Source organism: Anopheles nili, chromosome 3 (assembly GCF_943737925.1).
Source record: "Anopheles nili chromosome 3, idAnoNiliSN_F5_01, whole genome shotgun sequence".
NCBI lineage: Eukaryota > Metazoa > Arthropoda > Insecta > Diptera > Culicidae > Anopheles > Anopheles nili.
In genome coordinates this window covers 69,686,969-69,708,883 of record NC_071292.1, presented here as the reverse complement: position 1 = coordinate 69,708,883, position 21,915 = coordinate 69,686,969, and the positions used below count along the sequence as shown (strand labels likewise).

The window sequence follows — 21,915 nt, the reverse complement described above, 5'->3', positions numbered from 1 at the left end:
ATTACCGTGCCCAAACGATTCCTAGTTGAACACGAAGAGACTATCATACTGTTCACTCCTTGAGCCGTTGAAACAATCATTTTCCTAAGCCTTTCACACATATGGGAACGAAAAATAGAAATAATAGTCGAGATCAAAGGTTTTTTTGTATATTCTAGACTTTATTTTGTTCCAACATTTGAAACGGATCTAGACATTCAAATGGAACACATCCTTCCTCTTTCAATCAAACCAACACGGAATTGTTCGCCCTGGTGGACACCCTTCGGCCAGGCTCACTCTTCACGGGACGCGCAGCAGTAACTTTACTGGGCAGCCTTGTTGGCCAGTCGTCGGTCGCGCTCCTCGGCAATGCTCAGCTTCACACCCTTGCCCTTCGGCAGCGAGATGTATGCCTTGGTGCTCTTGCCAATGATGAACACGTTCGAGAGACGCGTCGCGAACACATGGCCCGTCGTGTCCTTCACGTGCACGATCTCGAACGATCCCGGGTGTTTCTCGCGCAGGATCACCGTACCGCAACGACCCAAATTTCTTCCGCCCGTGATCATGCACAGGTTGCCCGGCTCGAACTTGAGCACATCCAGCACCTTACCGGTGGCGATGTCGTACTGGATCGAGTCGTGCTGGTGGATGATCGGATCCGGGTAGCGGATGGTGCGACCATCGTGCGTCAGCAGGTACGGCACACGCTTCGGTCCGATCTGGACACGCTTCACCTTCAGCAGCTTGTACTTGGCCTCCTCCGAAGTGATGCGATGTACCGTGAAACGGCCCTTCACGTCGTAGATCAGACGGAAGTACTCGCCGGTCTTGTGGATGTTGATGACATCTGCAGAAAGTGAACAGAAGAGTGACAATGTTAATTAAACGAACGAGCCCCTATAACCCCTATACTACTACCCCCCTATAAACCCTATAAACCCCTATACTACTGCATAAATTCCCATCTGTTCATCGCATTCTTCATCGTGCGAATCCATTTTTGAATACAGCACAATAATCTAATCAATAATAACTATCCTCCGTCAAATTTGTTATTGGTAGGCCATCAATTATCAAGACCTTCAATGACCGTCGACGGAGTGTTTGCTCTAGGCCAGTTTAATGACGGACGACGCTAGAGAGTTCGCTGTCAACCCGCTTCGATAAGGCCAAACAATTTGCACCGTATCCTGGGGCAACACACTGCAGTATGCTGGAATAAAAATTCGCCAAACGATGTTCCCACACCGAATGTTCCACTTCATATTATTTTCTGGTGTACTGTTTCTCCTTCAGTTTTGTTATTGATAGGCCACCGATATTACTTGAGCCTTCAATGACCGTCGATGGAGAGAATTCATTCTGGGCCGGTTTTATGACGAGCGGCGCGTTTAAATTCGCTGCCAACACGCTTCGATAAGGCCACGGTATCATCTCCACCACGATACTCCTGCACTGCACGTATAACAACCACCAAACACTACACAACCCTTCCGTTCCGTTACCGGTGGTACCTACCCATGAATCCGGCCGGATAGTTCGGGTCAGTGCGGACCTTGCCGTCAATCTTGACGTGACGCTGCATCACGATCTTCGTGACCTCGGTGTTGGTCAGCGCGTACTTCAGCCGGTTACGCAGGAAGATCACCAACGGCAGCGACTCGCGCAGCTTGTGTGGGCCGGTGGACGGACGCGGCGCGAAGGTACCGCCGGTCTTGTCCAACATCCATCCTCGTGGAGCATTCAAACGCTTCAAATGTTTCTTCGGTCCGCGCGCCTAGAAGAGAACAGAAGATGATTAGATACGCTCAACAGACCGTTAATTAAAGGATGCTTTGGAGTGTTTGAAATTGGCCTACTGCAACGTCGAATTGTCCCTAACCTGCTGTCCTCGGGAACATTGCTACACATCACTTTACAGTGAACGAAAAATAACAACTTTTCTCCGTTACACACATGATTGTGTTGCAGTAACAAACTCACATACCATTGAGTATCATCTTAATCGAACTATTTACAACAGCTAAGAAACAGAATACATCTCATAAAGACGCTCGCGATGTCGCTTCCGTCCGGCGATTGCATATCAACAATGTGGCACATCGGCATGTCTCATTTCTCACACAAATCATCAATATTTCAGCTCCAAACACGCCTAATGCAGTCTCCGGCATATCGAGCCATTGTTGATGGAGAATGCAGGCACATTTAACGATGTTTTGCAGGCCAATTTCTAATTATTCACTCCAAAACTCCACGCACGTTACTTACCATCTTGATAGTTTAGGGCGAAAAGAAAACTACAAAAGACAAAATGCCGGAAGTTGTCAAATTGCGTTCAGTGGGTCGAACCGGCGTTGACGTTTGGCTGCGTGACGGAAGTTTTGCGCCATCTAGCGGAACACGTGTCTAAACTTGAAATGCTATGAAATAAATAAATTCAAATTTTGTGGCACTTTTAATAAATATAAAAATATTCATGTTTATTTTAAGATTGAAAATTAATCAGCATTTCTATCGTATGTATTTTTTGGTCGTACACACAGAGTGAAATCGCATTCGTACTGCAATGCCACTATCGAGATGCACTGTATAAACGCTATTTTTACTAGAACTAGTATTAAAAACTACTCTTAGTTATTGCTCTGTTAGAATCATAGATTTAAAGACAAAAATATTTCCACGAAATATAAAAACTAGTTAAAGCAAAGATTGTATGTTAAAATTAATAACGTTCAAATTAATTCATTTGATGTGAATTGTCAGAGATTTTTCACTAGGCAATCATTTAAAAACTGTACCAATGCAGTGCACAGCAGTGATCTGCTCATTTAAATTCAACTGATCTTTTAAAAATGGCAATAGAACTAAGCATATCTAACTTTTCCATATGCATTTGTCGTAACTCTATGTTAGATTGCACTGATGTGAAACAGCTGTGTTTTTTTTTTAAATCACAGCGCTTGCGCTTCTTCGCCGAGCTGCACATCCATAGCAATGATAAGCCCACAACAAATCAGTTATAAATTTTAAAATTGACTGGTTTGTGCATATTTACTGTGTGGGAAAATAACTATTCACAATGGAGCTAAAAGAAATTCGACGACCATACACTATTAAACCAAGTACCGGACAAACAGAATCTACTGGTGAACTATCAATGATGAGTCGATTCCACAGCGTTTCCCTGACGGAGAAAAATCGGGTAGAAAGAATCACAAACTCGAACGAAGTATCCAACAGCCAAGATAAGGAACAGCACCACGTCCTCGAGCTCCCCGGATACAGAAGGATACGGCCCGTAGGTCAGGGTTCCTTCGGTGTAGCTATCCTGTACGACAGGCAATCGGATGGGCAACAGGTGGTCATGAAGCAAATAACGCTCAGTGATCTCGCAAAACCGGAACGAGAAATGGCCATGAATGAGGTGGAAGTGTTTTCTAAGCTTCATCATCCCAACATCATCTCCTATCTTGGTTCGTTCGTGCGGGGTGACATATTACTGATCGAAATGGAGTTCGCAGATGGCGGTACGCTCGCGCAAATGTTGACCAAACGCAGCCAGGGCGAATCGCTGCCGGAACGCTTCGTGTTGAACATCTTCGAGCAGTTGATCAGCGCCATCAACTATATGCATTCGCAGAATATACTGCATCGTGATCTAAAAACTGCCAACGTATTTCTGCACGGTAGGGGCACGGTGAAGGTTGGTGATTTTGGTATCTCAAAAATCATGAACACAAACGTGCACGCCCAAACAGTGTTGGGAACACCGTATTACTTTAGCCCAGAAATGGTAAGTCCTGTGGGTGATTTTTTGCTATATGGTATTTAAAACTGCAGTGCGTTTACTCTAGTGCGAAGGCAAGGCGTACGATGAGAAGAGTGATATCTGGGCCCTCGGATGCATTCTTGGTGAAATGTGCTGCCTACAGAAGGCCTTCACAGCGACGAACCTCTCGGAACTGGTGTCCAAGATTATGACGGCAGAATATGTCCCATTGCCCGATGGGTACTCTCAATCGTTGCGCCACGTTTTGGGGTTGATTTTTCAAATTGAACCGATTGCGCGCCCATCCGCCAAAGAACTGTTGCAACATTGGATTCCTGTGATCTATCGAAATCTGGATTCCACTGAGAGGTAAGCGTCTTAAAGTTGCTTCATTAAAAATACCATTCACTAAAGATTGGCCAACAGCTCATTTCAGATGGAATGCCAGCCTCCTGCATTAGGAAACGATCGTGTGTCATCAAAATCGATGCTTCAAACACAGAAACCCGTTCTAGGACATAATTCCATTGCGAATAGTCTTATCGATGGAGCCACAACCTTGGTTGCAGCAGATGTAAACCAGAATCCACCGATCGAGCGCACTGTGTTGTATCAACTGCACTCCTTCGGTACATCTTCGTCAATGGCACCGTTGCATCTGCCACCTACAATGAGGATCAAGCAAATTGCAAGCCGTGGGCAACATTTTATAGCAGTAATGGAAGGTAATGCATAAACCGAATGTGTCTCGCAGCTTAAATGTAGCATTTTTCTATCATACACCCGCAGAGGGAACCGTGTACAGCTGGGGAGAAGGTGATAAAGGTCAACTCGGACATGACGCCCTCGAGACATGGCACCACATCCCGATGAGGATCGACGCCATCAAGCAGCATAAAGTAGTTTGGTAAGAAATGATACCGTTGACCGAATAATGGGTGACGAGTAAAATCGTTTCTGCTCATAGCGCTGCAGTCGGCGAGGGCTTCACAATCTTCTGCACAGCCTCGGGAGCTTTACTAGCTTGTGGTGACAACAGCCACGGATGTCTCGGGCAGGGTAACAAGACATCACTTTTGCTTCCCAAACCAATTGGAAAGCTTGAACACACACCCATCGTGCAAGTGGCCAGTGGAACGACACACGTGTTGGCCCTCACCGAGGGTGGCATCGTATATAGCTGGGGCACCAGCAACAGCGGTGCGCTGGCACTGGGCAAGCGTATTCAAGTCGCCCTGGAACCGGAACGCGTCATCTTGCCACAGCTGGTGCAGAATGTTCGAGAGCTGCACGCCGGACCGGACTGTACGATTCTCATCACCCGCCAGGGGGATTGCTATTGTTGCGGTAGCAACACCGGAAATCGGCTCGGGTTGGGGCGGAAAGTCTCGGGAACGACCACATTGCGCAAGATCCTGCTTCAGGCTAGTCGCCCCAAAATCCTGACAGTTAGCGTGTCGGACACTCACGCCACGTTCCTGATCGAGGGTGGCTATTTGGTGACACTCGGGGATAACTCCAGCGGCCAACGTGGTGTAGGCCATCAGTACGAGCTGCCTCAGCCTTCGATCATACGTCAGCTGCAATCGCGGTACATTGTGGTAAGCAGTAATACAGTTCTGGGTCAATGTTTGAATTTTCTCCAGAATTTATCTTAATTGCTTTCAGAATGTAAAATGCTGCCAAACGTACACTGTTGCTACTACCGATGATAATTGCATCATACTCTGGGGTACTCGTTTGGGAACACCGGATGGAAATGAAAATCCTAGTGGATCACACGCTAGAAACAATAATGCTGAGGTGAGATCATATTTCTAGTTAACATAGAGAGTAAGAATCCACAATAATTCGATATCTGCGATTGAATCGATAGCATTTTACATGTTTCACTCGTTTTTTTACTGTACTTAGCGATGTTCCCTGGCAACAATTGCGAACAGTACGATGGCACTGGCAAATATTCTAACATCCATCTACAAGCATGAAACGATCCTCGATCCGTCCGATGTTTTGGCGTAAGTACAGCTGCAACCAACATTCGTGCACCTTTGCACGATATTACATTTTTTGCACATACAAACATTGTAAGGATAGTTTTCGTTTCGTTTGAGGAGCATTTAAAGACGCTCTAATACGTTCGTACGAGCTTTAGTATCAGTTATCCGTTTTTGATGATATTCTAAAGCGGTGTGCTTGGTTACCAAAAGCGATTACATCGAGCAAAAGGCTGTAATTTTGTCACTATAAATCCGATAATCTGCTATGTCTTGAAAACACCCCATATTGTCACAGCCGAGTCTCAAAAAGAACCCCAGGTTGTTCGCCTCTTTACTCAAGTGTCGAGCCATACGCCGGTGAATGTAGTATATAAGCCCCGCGTTAAATCTGTCGCTCAGTTGCTCGGTTGCTGTACAGAAACGTGTTGTGAAAATGCTGCGTAAATTCGTTGTCCTAGCCATTGTGCTCTGCGCGGTGCTGTGTGTTAGCGGTAAGATAGCATAACGAGCTTATTTGCAGAATAATGCCTCGGAGTAAATCACAATGCAATTTCCTTTCTTGGCAGCCCAAACCGCAAAACCCAAGCCGACGCCGGCGACCAAACCTCCAGCAACCGTAGCACCCTCTGACAAAGCTTGCAAGAAGGGAGAGGAGTATCCAAAATGCAGCAACCCTTGCAAGGAGAACAAGTGCAAGCCGAACCCTAAGGGCACAGTCTGTCCCGAAGTTTGCACCCCCGGATGTTACTGCGCTAAAGGATACGCTCGTAACGCTAACGGAGTGTGCGTGCCGACCTACATGTGCGCCTACAAGAATTTCTTGGGTTAAGGACATAAACGTTACCTATTAAAATCTTGCTTGTGTTGATAAAATTACGAAATTGATTTAACGGTGTTTAAATTTTGGGTTCTCTTACATACATTTTGCGCAAATTATGACGATTGTAGTTCTTTACGTGAATGTGGTATAGAATTGAGTCTCACAAATTGGTGGGCTGTGAGAACTGATGATATAATATGCATTTATACGTACGAAAAACAGGACGCTGATTTAGTACTACCTAACGATACCAGCATCGATGTTTAGCAATACAGAGCACTACGTCACAAGAACATCGAAGAACCAGTTGTACTTGATCGTTTGTTCACTTGTTTCTATGAGTGTTGTCGCAATGCATATGGAATTTATTCAATTGCCAGAACAATTTATTGATAACTGCCACCAACTATTCAAGTATGGTGAGGACTTTCCATGCAATATTGCGGACAATTCCTTACAAAGTAGAAAATAGTGCATTGTGGAAATTTCCACACTCGTTATTCGATTTTAAATATTCCGCATATTAAGAGGGGCGTTCGTAGCTCGTTCGATCGTGTTGACATTCGATCCGCATATAAACATACTGGGAGGATTTTAAAATAATTTCAGGATTAACATAAGTTGTATAATAAAATTTATTTCTTCCATATATGCCAAATATTTTCACAGTTATTACATACACATACAGTATGTATTTCATGGTAAGAATTCACCTATGCAAATAAGCATTTGCAACAATCTATTCAAATATGCAACACAAGTGAAGTTTTGTGAACTTTTCTTTCGAATTCTCAGAAGGGTATACTTGAGTCAATCTCAAAGCGGTTACTCAGTTCCTGCTACACATGTGCAGAATACCTTATCATGATCGATTTGCAATCTTTTTAACACGTTGGCAGCTGCGTTTATACGCTTCTGTGGGTAGAACTGGCTGGCCTTACATGTAAGCAATCCAAGTGCGCTGTTAACGGCAGTGATATTAAAAAAAAAGATCACTTTTATAAATGGCAAAACCTGCAATACAAAGTATCTTAAAATCTTCGCAGCTTCCCAACGGCCCTGAACCATGTACGGTACCTGTTTGTTTGATCAGATGTTTTAAGATTTTTGCGAACAGTACTGTTTTCTACATATTTTTTGTTGTTTTGTTTTCATTTTTTGTGATGATATATCGTTCCTAAAACACATCATCAACGAAAAAAACAGTATATAAGAACACTTGCCGTACATCTTCAACGAACAATCGTTCAGTGCCGCTCAAAATCATTGCTTTGCAGTGACATTTTTTAGTAAAAATGTTTCCCAAATTCAGTGTACTTGCCTTCGTGGCCATCGTGCTGCTGATTGGTTTTGGTAAGACCGGACAATAGCTTCCTTCATATATACTGCGCAGATCTGCGGTAGCTAAAGCTTAACTTTTCTTGTCATCCCGTAGTTGCCGCTCAGAAAACCAATGCTCCAACCCAACCCAAACCCAAACCCTGTAAGAAGGGAGAGGCGTTCAGCGATTGTGGTAGAATGTGTATGGAACCAAGATGCAAGGCCACTGATACCTCGAAATGTCCTGAAACATGCGCTCCTGGATGTTACTGCAAACCCGGTTTCGTGCGAAGTGCCAACAACGTCTGCGTTCCCAGTTACATGTGCAACTACAAAAACTTTGCTTAAAAAGAAAATGCAAGTTCTCAGTTAGAACACCATTTCTAAAGAATCAACATGCGTTTTTGTCAAAGCCATAAACTAACATGCGTGTTTTTTTGTTACCTATCTATTAATGTGGCTTTTACTTCTATACTATTAACACTACATAAAAAACTAGATGCGACTGCAACTTTGAATAGCTGCATCTATTCGACCCATCCTTACTCGGCCATGTTGTTTATAAATGTTATTGACATTCTTTTTCGAAGGACTATTCCAACAGTTCATTTCACAGTAACCGCCTGCATCTACTAGTCAAAATGCAGGGGAGAATGTTCGTAATGGCAATAGTGCTCACTGTGTTGCTGTATGATTTCAGTAAGATGCCGAAGATACGGATAGCCAACGTACTACGTTCACGTAATCACTAAACCATTTTACTGCAGCTCTCAGTCCGTTGGCATCATTGTCTGTGATTCCAACAAAAACCTGCAAACAGGGTGAAGTCCTCGTAAAATGTGGCAGCGGCTGCATGGAACAGAAATGCACACCTAGAAGGGCGGTTTGTCTCGTACTCTGCGTATCCGGATGCTACTGCGCCAAAGGCTACGCTCGGAACAAGTATTTCGTTGGTTAGAGAAGAAAATATTTCAGACAAATTTGCATTATTTTCTCAAGCTATTTTTCGACCTCTACCTTCAAACACAAATATGTTTCATTTGGTTACACGTGGTTATTTGCATTTAAAATCGTTTCAAGTGCTCCAAACTGCATTCTAAACTGCAGTAAGTGTTTTGGACATTGTTCAGTACGTGATAGAAACGTTGTATCCAAAAGTTCTTTTCTAGAGTTGTGTTAAAGGTGCATAGGATGATACATACATTTATAAAATAAACTGTAGAAAAGGATTTTCATAATCCTGGTTTTTGCAGAAAATTTGCCTGTTTATATAGCTGAATAAACAGATAATTTTCAATACCATCACTATTTAAACAAGTGTGTTGCGTTGTTTGCTAGATATATCGTTGATCTTTCATCAATTTTGGCACACTGACTGTTCCACTAAGAGCGTATTTTAAGCTGGCAAACGTATATAAGCACATTTGAAATTACCTTCCTGAATAACATTCGTGAGGAGTGGATTAACTAAGGTCGATATTATATCAAGCAAAAAATATGCTTTCCAAATCTACCATGCTAGCTTTTGCGACATTTGTTGTTGTGTTTCTTTACGGTACGATTTTGACGATAGCTCAAATTACTGAAGCAGTACTACTTGAATTGTACAATTTCGATGTTTCCCTAGCTCAAAATACCTCTGCAACAAGCATCCTACCAAGCTGCCCACCTGGAGAAAGATGGAAAACATGTAGTAGCATGTGCACGGAACCAAAGTGCAAGCCTAAGTACATGATGTGTCCTGCAGTATGCGTTGCAGGATGCTTCTGCAGGGAAGGATACGTACGAAACAACAACGGTGTTTGTGTACCGCCTCACATGTGTGTTTACTTGAACTATCATGGTTAATATACGTTTGTCAATTATTGTAAACTTGGAAAACTTGTTTTATTCGTTGTGTCCCCTTTTTAACATTATTGTACAGAGAGGCTAGCGATGCATGTGCAGTAAAATTTGTCTATTTTTATCGTCACCATCTGCATTGCTAGACACACAAACGGCCTTCAGTTTCTCTCAGACTTTCAGAGTTTACCAATCAGAGTCTGGTTGATAGACAAAGCTTGGCAAAACATTGAACTAAATCCACTAACATTCATCTTTGCACAGATGTATAAACGATGTCATATGACCGATTAAGGCCAAAATTTTGCGACAACCTCTGAGCTATTGTTTTCCAGTTTTTACATTCTAAAACGGGATTTATATATAAAGACACCGCGACAGCCTTTGAAAGTAACAATTGCACAGTATACATCCAACAAAGAGTACAACTAGCCGATAGTGAAAATGCTGCTCAAGCTATCCGTTTTAACCGTTGTTCTTGGCATGCTCATGGCGAAAGCTCATGGCATATGCTTCTGCAGTTAGTAAAAGCGGTCCAGAACGCTATCGTAATTACTATAATCGACTATATTCCAACCTCTTTTCATGCGACAGAGACACCTTCGCCTTTTGATACCAAGCCGGCATGCAAGACAGGAGAAGAATACGTAATTTGCACCACGAGGTGCGAAGAGAAGCTGTGCAAACCGAGGACCAGAACGTGCTCAATATTTTGCACACCCGGATGCTACTGCAAAACCGGCTATGCACGAAACCAGAACGATGTCTGCGTACCGTACTACATGTGCTCTTACTTGAACTATTACGGATTTGATCAACCAAGCCGCTAAATAAAACTGCACTAAACTATTTTCAAAGTGTATGCTACTGCCGTTTATTAATAAGAACGGATATGTTGGTTTATATTCACAGTTTGTACTCCTCGAAGGAGCAACAAAGCATAGGTCTGTACGCAAAGCTGCTCGACGTTCATCCCTTACAGCACAGCATACTGGTGTTGGTCGAAACCAACTGTCCGTTGGCGTAATTCGGTCCTAGCCGAAGAAGAACACAGCCTCCGATCGACACCTGTTTTATTGCTCTAGATGTTAGCTAACAGTTGTAACTGATGAACACCATCACCCACTCGAATATAAAGTCAAGACAAGCACAACGATATGGTTAGTTATTTATTTTAATGCGAGAAAGAAAAACACTTCTGTAAAGTCTGTTTCAATCACAAATCAGAAAGAAAAAGATTTTTTATTGGATTTTCGTGATAATTTTATTTCGAAATAGTCCAAAAAAAACTACCATCAATGTTACAACTCAAACCTCGTTCAGCGCCATCTATATTCACGTATCGCATCCAATTTCGGTAAATTCTACGTAGACTTCCCTTCCTCCGTATCTGTTGGCTTCAGTAAGCGACCTTTATGTCGCCTTTTCCTACGCTCGCAAATGATTAAGAAATCGTCCCCAAACGTCGTCCTTCAGCAGCTGCATACAACATCCCTTACTGACTAAATCTGGCTTTTTCCACCCTGTTCCATACGTTCACGTGTGTATCAGCATGTCTGCCTCACAGTTCTCTTTTATAGTAATACTAACTCGCGTATAGTTTAGTGAAATTTTCGTTAGGGTTATGCTTAAAGGGTTATCCTTCCTTGCTTCCTTGCATTCTGCTCATCCGTGCTCCAACATCACCAGCCCATGTGGCCTCGTAAACTTGTAACGGTGGCTAGTTAAATGCGATTTCGTCGATGATTGAAATTGTGATAAAAATGAACGAGTAAAAATTTGGCTATTACATCGTTACGTGCTTGTTACGCAATCTGGCCCCATCCCAAATCCGATTAAATTGAGCGATGAGTGGAGTAAAATTATTCTCAACTAACCCTTGCGTAACGTTAAATTATTTATCCCACCGTGTGTGCATGTGGCTTGTGGCAATTGCCACACAATGCTTCTAATTGCACATTGATCTTTCCAATGCTTTAAACTAACTAAAACTAGGAATAATAAACAATTTCGTGAATGCTTCTATCGTTCTTATGTGTCGGTTTTCCATTTAATAGTTGAAGATCGAACGCCCTTTTCGAAACCAAAAAAGCTCCCATCAAGCACAAAATTCAACACTACTGAAAGAATGGTACAATGTTTGCTATGCCACCGAAAGCTCGAATAATTTCAAGCCTCATTATTCTACGCAAGCGATTTTGTAGTGCTCTTAAATGACTTCTCTAAACGGGGCCGATTGATCTACTTTTCAATTCGGAACGAAATAAAAAAAAAGCATTCCAAACCGATTCGATTGGCTCGCTGAAAGACTGTTATACTTTTTACAAGATAGCTGCGTCCTACGGCTTAATCTTTTTGAATGCCCTTCCACGCGGAGCTTTGCTTATGTACCATTCGTATGCGTGTATGTTTTCGCTAATGAATTTGCAACTGGTTAAAAATTTTCTAAGTTGATTAAATGTTCCACTTCTCCCAGAGCCGTGCAGTTTACCTTTCCACCAATAGTTGAAGGCGTTTGCCGAGCTGGGAAATCATCAGCAGATCGCTAGTGGAAGTGAACTAAGCAGGCTATGGTATGTTGCTCGCCATCTGGTTCGAAACCTCATCCACGCGGTGCATCCAAACCTAGCCGAAGTATTACACTCTACGTGTACGCATACGAACCCGGATCAAACTCCCAGATACCGTCGAATGCAGACCACTTTCCCCTGTATACTTTTTGGAACGCGCCGCACTTGCAGTGCAACATGTCTAATATAATTTGTGCTTCACATCGTTTTGGCGCTGTGCAATCGCTGAGTACATCGCACGCGAGTATATCCGTAAGATTCCGCAGGAGAACGAAGCCACGGCACCGCTAGTGGTAAGTCTTGTTGTGAAAGTTTCGTACAATCCTCCCGTCCTGATCAATTCGTCTGGTACTCTGGGCACAACGGTCCGCGACTTCTTTAGCACGAACAACGTCCACCCTCGCCACCGCTACCTAACGTGAACGGTCCGAGACCGTTTGAGCCGGGTCCGTTCTTTATCATGTCCTGAAGACCCTTCTGGCGATCACCATCGTCAAAGTTTTCTCCCTGAAAAGAAGCGAAAGAAGCGAATGATTGGAAAGATATCGATCAGGCCTTCTATCAGCTCTGAGAGCTCTGAGATATCATCCTTACCCGATGTTCTCGCTGCTCGCGGATCTTCCGGGCCAGCGTCAGGAAAGCTTCCTCGATGTTGATGTTCTGTTTGCAGGACACCTCGAAGAACGGCATGTCGAAGTTTTCAGCAATCTAACGGCAACAGAATGCAACGGAACGAACCATTAGCTAGCTTTATTCGAAACGTGTTCAACGAGTCATTGCGGAAGAACTTTCCCAACCACGTGCGCTTTAACTTCATATCATCGAACGTGCACACCATCGCCGTCGGAAGGCGATTGTAAAATTCATTACAATTGGGTAGTAAAAGCTAGGTACTTGTTCGTTTACGAGCTGCATCCCGCAATATTACAGACGCATAAACGACGACAAAGTCCGTTACATCCGGCAAAGGAACAACCCAGGGATAGACTTCGTTTTTTTAATGCCGTCTACCAGTCGGATAGTAAATCAAGCGAATGATTTTTTTTTCCTCGTTTACGACCAACCTGCCCGACATAATTCCGGAACTGCTTATTTCAACGTGTTACACCGGTTGCTTGCCACCCCGGCAGAACAATTACATACTTAGGCCTGGAAAGGGCTCCACAGGTCAATGGCATCATTGAGCGGGAAGCCCCGTGAACCGAAGGAATAATTTACCAATCCGTTCTGTTCGGTTTGCTTTTGTTTGTGTCTTTTTTTTCGCTCGTGGGTTTATTTCTCGCCGACGGATTTATTGCTCCATTCGCCTCACCGGAGCGATAAATCCTTTTCCAGCGCCGCCAGTAACCAAACAAAGCGTCCTGTGTCACCCTCCCGACTGGAACCACCCTTCATCCTGGGAAATCAGGAAAAACCGGCGCCACCAGCATACCGTTCCGTGTGTCGCCTATTTGTCTCGAGCAATATTCCATTTTGCCAGTGCGGTTCCATTTGTGAGCCGATCCCACCCTCGGCCAGGTCGGGGTTTGTACAGCCACAGGTACACGCATCCTGAAACCTTGTAAGGACTCAAGGATAAGGGGGACGAAAGAAAAACTAAACCAAACACAAACCAACCCTCCGATTAGCGGGACCTCGGTTGAGGACCCACTCATTCAGTGATTTTTTTCCTAACTCCGAGTGGAACGGCGTCAACCAAATGGAAATTTGCTCCCTTTCGACGAATCCTTAGACCCCACCCCACTACCCTTTACTCTTGCTGGGAATTATGATGCTTATGACCCCGTTCCTCTTCAGAACAACGACACGAAAAACGCAGAACCAGACGACCAGAGCTTTCGGGCGCCGACGGTGCAATAAATTAATATCAATTAATTCCCTCGCGGGTCGAGGGAAGGCGTGTGAAAATGTCCTCCGTCCTTTCGATGATGTTAGCCCCCTCCCCCCCTCTCTCCTTCCTCAAATTACCTTTTCGCCTCGCTCCTTGTCGACAGCTCGCTGCGGTGGGTTGCATTCGCACTTATTGCCCGCCAGAACCTTTACCACGTCGGGGGCCGCGTTCTTGAGGGCGAAGCAAATAGAAATAACCGTGGCCATTAATGATGATGAATGAAGTGAGATCAGGATACGGGACGGGGGCTATACAGTTCGTGCGTAATGCATTTTCGTAGTGCTGTTTTGTGCAGCAGAATGAGTAGGTAAAAATGCAATTTATAAATGTGATCAAGCTTTCTAAGACATCTTCTTAAATAAAATTCAGCGTGTTGAATTTCTAACTTACATTGAACTTAAAATGTGTTAAATTGAATACAAATATCAAACACACGAGAACTATCTGCTCTTTGCTCTTTGCTACTTTAATCAAATTCGTATTCAAAACGCCACCATACCTCCTGAATGTTTCGCAACCAGTAGGATAGATTGTTGAACGACTCCAGGCTCGTCACGTCGTACATCAGCAGGATGCCCATGGCGCCGCGGTAATAGGCAGTCGTTAACGTGCGGAATCGCTCCTGTCCGGCCGTGTCCCAAATCTGCAGCTTGATCGGCACACCGTCCAGGTTGATGAGTTTCTGCTTGAAATCGATGCCTGGCGCATCAAGAAACAAAACAAAGTGAAAGAAAAAGGAAAATTCAACGTTCAAAACCATAGACAGAAAGACAAACACACGTGCCCCGTTCCTGGGCATCTCACCGAAAGAGATCAAATAGGAACGTTCCCAATTTGCGGTTCCAAAACCCCACGACCAAGGTGCACGGGTTCGGGAGTCCAATTTCCCGTGTGCCAGACTTTGCGGGGTTTTTTTTTGTCGTTTGCTTAAAACGGAAAATTCATTGTCAATTTCCAATGGTGCCTTCTTCCGAAACCCGTAGCAAAAGCTCGGATCTTTGTGTGACCCAAGAGCCGGACGTTTGGTGCAAATACAATCCATAAAACATGACGCTTTATTAGATCATGCTGGGGACTCCCGACGGGAAGGTTGCTGGATGCCTTTTTTCGTTCGCTATTTCTCCCACCTCATAGAGCTCGCGACAGACGGTGGGCAAATACACCAGCATCTGACCATATGTCATCGAGATCCGAAGGAACCGGCCCGTAAACTACCCGTGTCTTGTCAGAAATCATTCATTCCGTTAGTCACCCATGCCCTAGGCCACCAGCAGGACGACAAACCACTTTTCGCTAATGGTTCCGTGCTTCAAATTCCTTGTCCTCGGTGTAACGATGCGCGATATAAATTGCCCTGTGCTGCGTCCCTCTTTGAGAGGGAATGCTTTATCTGACCATCCGCTGCTCGAAAGGCGAAAGGCGACCTGAAAAGCGGTAAAATGCACTAAAATACGACACTGGACCGTAAACGTCGATCGTAAAAAATGTCTCGCCGGTGGTGGGTAACGAAGGCTGGAGCAACGAAGGCGGCAACCTCAGTTCGGTAATTCACCAGACCTAAGATGTACGTGATGTACGCGAACATTGCCAAATATTGCTAGCCAAGGAGAAGATAAATAAAAAGGTACAGAACGCGAGAAAATGGATTCAAGGACTACTATTCCATGGAACTCTAAGAAGGTTTTTTTTCTAGATAAGAAGCTATGATTCATGGTGGAACCAGTGAGAATTAAGTAAAGGTGAACATTATTCTCTAGCTTCAGCTCGGTTCAGCTTACTGGAGGGGTGTAACGAATGCTCATTTAAAATTTTAAATAGTTTAAACACCTTTGAGCAACGCCTGCTGTGTATTTTTAATGTGCTTTGCATTATTCGCTTGTTGTGTTGAATTATTCCTTTCTGTTGAATATTCTTTCCATTTAAAAGTTTTAATTCATATGCACTGCTTTGCAAATTTTCAAAACATGCCTCGAGTTCTTATTGTTGGTTTCTGCATCAAGCTTTCTAACGGATGTAACTGACGCCATGACGCCTGATATTCAGCCGATAATTCGCTGAAGCACGCACCGGGAAATGAATTCCGCCCCAGCAGCACGACGCCGTGGCGCTCGATGACGACGATGCGACCAAGGGCAAATCTCCTGTCGTTGACGGTGCATCATCGCATATGCAAAGTGCATTTCACCAGCCACCTGCAATTATCCGCACGGAACCGCAGCGACCCGCGCGATGAATCATCACGTGCAGGACCTTCTGCTTCTGCCCTTTCGGCAAGTGCAAGGGAGAACGCAACAGCATCGATAGCAACGCCGCATTCGTCATCGTAATGATCTGCTGCACTCGGTTCTTGAATCGATTTTCCTTAATTGATGAACGGAAGAACGGACGCGGATGGCACACAAAGGATAGCGTGGAAAGGATAGCTCGCTCTCTTGGGACCGTTGCAGGTGGAAAACAAAGACGAGCCAATTTCGTTTGATGGCTACATCCCACACAAGTCCTCACCGGAACCTTCGCATCCTCCGCCATGCTGTGCTCTTTGTTGTGAAGGTATCAACTATCGTTTCCACTTACCGATCGTGGAGATGTAGGTATCGTAGTACCGCTCGTCGCAGTACCGATGAACGATGCACGTCTTGCCAACGTTGGAGTCGCCCAATACCAGCACCTTGTACGTGGCCGCAAAATCGAGTGCCATTTTCGGGGCGTCGAAGGGCTACACGTGAAACTCTTTCGTGTGATTCAGCAGCGAACGGATGCCTTTGTATTATTTTGCTATTTTTTGTTGTGGCGTTTCGTTAGCAGCTCCTTTTACACGCAACTGTACACCTTCTGGTTCGGGCGAGTCTGCGATGGTCTGGCGTGCGGAAAACACCCTTCCTGCTTTGTTTTCGCTTAAGTTTTCCTTCCGGTGGATAAAGCACTCTTTCCGTCGTCTAATGGCTGACGAATGGGTGCTTAATGCGGGTTCCGTTTTTTCACTCGCTTCGCTACCTTCTCGGTTTCACTCTCGAATGGCTACTTGGCAAGGATACGAAAACAAATAAGAGACACCACTCGCGGAATGCTGCGGATCTGAATCGCAGAACACACCCTGGGTTTTTTTTGCACTTTTATCCGAACCAAACCTTACACCACTGTGAACACTCTCACTGTGATACTGCTTTCTTTGTTCATTTTCCACCGCCGAAGTTCGCGGTTGAAAATGCACTTGTCGCGAGACTTACTACGCCGAAAACTACGCTGTAATAAAAGGAAAAACAAACAATAGAACTCTCCGATTCACGCACTTTTCGTTGGTGGGTGTTTGCGAAACAAACGTCCACCTCGTCACCAGCGGAACTGAGTCCACCCCACCAACGAGAGCTTTTACACCGAGACCAAACGCAAGGGTATCCTTGTTGACTTTCCCTTACATCACAACTGCGCGGTTGGGATTCCACTTCAGGTCCACTGTACCGAACAGGCCATGCAAACACTTGTGTTGACGTTTGCTTTTCAGCGCAGGCTGCAAGAGCCTGCAGCAGGAGCCGTTGTTTTCGAGGAAATAGAAAATGGAACCCAAAATGGAAGCTGGGAGGCTCTGTCTAAAATTATTGCTTCTTCAACGTTGAGCAATCTCGCACCATACACTAAGTATCCTAGCGGAGGGTAACGTTTGCACAAACACCAGCCACCGTGAAAAGTGATGTCCTTTTTGCGGGAGAAATCGATTCCAGGCTTCCGAACCGTACCACTATCCGTAATGAACTGCGATTGCATCCAACAACGGGTTGCGATTGCGTTCGTGCCACCGAAGAATTTGATGCTGGGTGGTTTTTGTCGCAAAACTACACAGACTTCCGTCGATATGCTTGCTCGGCGGTCCGCGTCACAGAGTGTGCAGGAGTCAACACAAAACAAAATTGCAGGAAAAATCAATACTCTCGGGGCGCATGCGTGTGCAATGTCCGTGGGGTGCAGCATACGAACAGCAGGCACACAAACACACACTTCGACCGCGCCGCAGATTGCGTCCCACGTGTGCGAAGTTTCGGTCGTTTTTGAAATGATTTAAGCGCATCGGTGGATAGCCGTTTGATTGTAATTAGATGTGGAGAAAGAAAAAGAAATAAAAAAAATAATCAGCATCTTTGGAAGTATGTTGTAAACTGTAGCTTTACAATAATTTGTTTGTTAGCATACTTCTTACGTTATCATGATTCAAGTAACCGTTACAATGTTCATTATAACAATCATTTCTCCTTTAAAAGCCAAAAAAGTGCATAAACAGTGCACAGACCCTGGGCATCGCATGTAATATACTCCTATGTTCAACGGCTTATATTAAGGATTAATGTTACAACACATGATACATTAAACATTGTGTCTAGCTTCAGACAACGTACATTATTCTACATACTACATTGCTCTACTCTTTAGCAGGCTCGCTGTTGAAATGCAGCCATGTACCGCCACTTGTTCAATGATGCATTTTTTATGTAATGCATTCGTTCAATTGCACTGCCGACCAATAATAACTTCCCGTAACGAGTGATCTTTGCTTCAGTCCAGCCCCAGGATGTATCGCATGCAAACCGAGAAGCGGACATATTTTCGTGCTCTCCTGGCAGACACGTTCGGACTGGTGATTCGTCTAACGCAATGGTGTTTCTCGGCTCCGTACCCGCTGCATCCGTACCAAAGGATCAAACAACACTCCCAACTGAAGCAAATTCGGTTGTTGCGGCAGTGCACATCGGTAGTGCTACTGATCTTAGTTATAGCCGCACCGATCTGGCTGTACGTTCACTACGCGAAGCTAATCTTTGGCTACAAAATCCCTATGTCCATCAAGCTGATGTACTACATCCAAACGGTCCTGCAAACGTTTGGTATCGGATACGTTATGTTGTTTTACAGTTTTAAAAACAACTTCCACCATTTCTACTTCGGTCGGATCGCATACGTGCTGGAGCAGTTCGGTCACCGGAATATCGGTGAACATTTGAACGTCGTCAGAACGAACATCCGCCGGTTACTTGTGGGTGTTTTACTACATACTGTGATGATTCTCATAATACTCGTCGTTCGCGAGCACTCGTGGGCCATTCTACCGAGAGCCATCATCTTCATGGCAGGACAGCTTATGAGTACAAGTCTAACGCTGCTATACGTGACCCTGTTCTATACCATCGCCGTGTTACTACGCCAGATGAACGACACGCTGGAAGGTATTCTGAATGGTCCCGCATTGGATGAAACTTCGGCTGAATCTTGTCGGTTTTTGAACAAACCGATACGTAGCACTCGAGACGATCAACGGATGATAGAGAAGATTCGATTGTTGCAGCTCAGACTTCTCGAGGTGGTGATGCGTACGAATGGAGACGCATTTGGAAAGCTACTGATCGCGATCCTGCTGACCACGTTCATCTATCTGAACACCGAACTGTTGCAGCTCTACCAAGGCATGAGGATTGGTGCTTACTCTTTCCAAGCTATCAGCACGAAATTATTCAATGCTATACTTAAATTTGCCATGCTGCTCCTGTACGCCTACCCAAATCGAATGATTCAAGAGCAGGTAAGGAGCGATTCAAAATTCACGCATACTTTTAGTGAGTATTTTGATTTATTTCCAAGAATCTGCGAGCGTTGGATGTGTTGCATCAGCTGAGTAGGACAGGAAACGACGCTCGTTGCAATGAAATTGTACGTAAATTAACGGTTCCTATTTGCAAGGATATAATAATGCCTCATTCTATTCTTAACAGATCAACCGTTTCATAACGCAAAAGAACTTCTTTCTCGCTAAAGGACATGAAGCCTACGGCATGATCTCCGTTGATATGTCTCTGATATTACACGTATGATGACAGGAATCACTCACCGTCTCATTGTTCTGCTGCATCAAATGCAGACGTTCATTAATATTAACTTCCATTTCGTTTACTTTTAGATTATTGGCGGATTGACCAGCATCCTGGTGGTGTTGGTGCAATTTTCTGATGCGAAGCCCTCACGCACCTGAGCTCATTAAACTTAGCTTCCAAAATATGAGCTCTAATGTGGCGGGATTTTGCACGAACGTATTTTTTCTCATTGTGCACGGAATGACCATGTTCGTGAGCAAAAAATAGCAATCAAATAAAGGCACAAACCATGTCTCCTGGAAGTAATTAACGCACGACTCTCTTATAGCACTGACAGTTCGAAAGCTTGTTAGTAATCTAGTTTCACTTTCCGGTATTGCTACATTGAAAAGCTCACGTGGAAATGCATTCATCATTTATGCAACAATTGGTGTTCGTGTGGCGTTGAAAAAGGACTCAAATGGAGTCAGTTAACCACCGTGATGGAACCCGTGAAGACAGACAAAAGCTTCTACCACAACCTGATAACCAAACAGTTCCACCTTCTGCTGAACATTACCCAATGGTTATCATTTCTGCCTTATCCTTCCTACATCCTGCAGCAAGATGTTCAGGGAAAGCACTTCCGCACGCAAGTTCTACGGTGTTTGAACGATGCCATGGCCGTGATTTTGTTCGTTATTGCCGTTGGCAGCTATATTGTTCTGTACAAGCAGTATCCAGAGCTGCTGTACGTGGAAAGCCATCCAACCACGTTGCAAATCATGTACCATCTGGAAAACTGGCTCACCGTCATAATGGTGCTGATTGCAATGCTAAAGCCACGGTTCAGCACTGGGTATTTTCGGAACCTGGTCGACACCTTGCTTGATATACTGATGTACTTTGATCGACCCAGGAGTATAGAGCTTGCACTACGGAAGACGGCTAGTACATCCAAGCGATTGCTGCTGTTATACTTGTTCCACGTGGTGCCGACTACCGTTACAATTTGGATAACTATCGCTCAGCCAATGTCTACTTTTTTGAACGTGAACTACATCGTACCTTACATCGCTGTCGTGTTTACCGTGCTTCGATACCATACCTTACTTTCTATGATAGCCTCCATTCTGGGCTGCATGAATGAAATGCTCCGAGATGCTACCGTACACGAAGCTAGTGATCTACGACCCTACGGAAAACATATCAGTTACATTAACCTGAAACCCACGGTAATGGGGACTGACGATTTGAAACAGGAAGTGACAACGATAGAAAAACTTTCCACGCTGCATATGTCGGTCATGCGGCTAGCAAGGAACGCCAATGGACACTTCGGACCACAGATGGTGCTAATCCTGGCCACCACGTTCATCCAAATAAACGTGGTTCTCTTGGGATTGTACCACAATATTGGTCAACCCGTGAAGGATCAATTCTCCTTGTGGGTTGAGCTTCTGCATGCTATAGTGTTCTTTACGTTCTTCTTTGTCATCGCTGGATCGAATCATTCAATTCAAAAAGAGGTGTATCAACTAACAGCAAAAAAATGCAAGGTGCTCGAATTGTAAAAAATATCTAAATTTACTGTCCTTCTTACAGAACGAACGTTCGCTACTGCTATTGCATAAATTTAAATGCTCCTGGAACAACGAACAAAACGTTGCGGTAAGGATGATCTAGCCCTGTTTCAATGAACTCAGAATTTCGCTCTAATGGGACGGAGCAGTGAAGTATATAAAATTCGTTAGCCTCGGAGATTATATTTGCTTACATTTTGCTGTGCAGCATAGTGTCGTTGCGTGATGCCTCTTCATTTTATCCTTTATGCGATTAATTTTTAATTACAACTACCACTCATCAAGGACACGCGCGCGC

The 21,915-nt window shown here is 44.4% G+C and overlaps 4 protein-coding genes across 4 annotated transcripts; 2 read left to right on the top strand and 2 right to left on the bottom strand.

The window, feature by feature from the left end:
• Nucleotides 1-146: 146 nt before the first annotated feature.
• LOC128727224 (40S ribosomal protein S4) lies at nt 147-2,268 on the bottom strand. Its single transcript, XM_053821111.1, has 3 exons — nt 2,257-2,268; nt 1,504-1,762; nt 147-832 (listed from the first exon to the last, which is right to left on the bottom strand). Exons 1-3 carry the CDS (start codon nt 2,257-2,259, stop codon nt 306-308), a joined length of 789 nt encoding a protein of 262 aa, XP_053677086.1. The 5' UTR covers nt 2,260-2,268; the 3' UTR covers nt 147-305.
• Nucleotides 2,269-3,067: 799 nt separating this feature from the next.
• Nucleotides 3,068-10,766, top strand: LOC128724952 (serine/threonine-protein kinase Nek8). The gene is given in 8 exon segments (XM_053818673.1): nt 3,068-3,781; nt 3,843-4,132; nt 4,172-4,482; nt 4,547-4,664; nt 4,725-5,358; nt 5,426-5,560; nt 5,672-5,775; nt 10,652-10,766. Coding segments are annotated over 8 exon segments (2,421 nt in total).
• A 1,843-nt stretch (nt 10,767-12,609) lies between these two features.
• Nucleotides 12,610-16,898, bottom strand: LOC128726997 (ras-related protein Rab-8A). The gene is made up of 5 exons (XM_053820853.1): nt 16,775-16,898; nt 14,700-14,899; nt 14,278-14,370; nt 12,904-13,017; nt 12,610-12,816 (listed from the first exon to the last, which is right to left on the bottom strand). The coding sequence occupies exons 1-5, from the start codon at nt 16,896-16,898 to the stop codon at nt 12,688-12,690; spliced, it is 660 nt and encodes a 219-aa protein (XP_053676828.1). The 3' UTR covers nt 12,610-12,687.
• A 1,863-nt stretch (nt 16,899-18,761) lies between these two features.
• On the top strand, nt 18,762-20,213 carry LOC128724950 (uncharacterized). Its single transcript, XM_053818672.1, has 4 exons — nt 18,762-19,766; nt 19,826-19,894; nt 19,957-20,049; nt 20,142-20,213. Exons 1-4 carry the CDS (start codon nt 18,762-18,764, stop codon nt 20,211-20,213), a joined length of 1,239 nt encoding a protein of 412 aa, XP_053674647.1.
• Nucleotides 20,214-21,915: the final 1,702 nt, after the last annotated feature.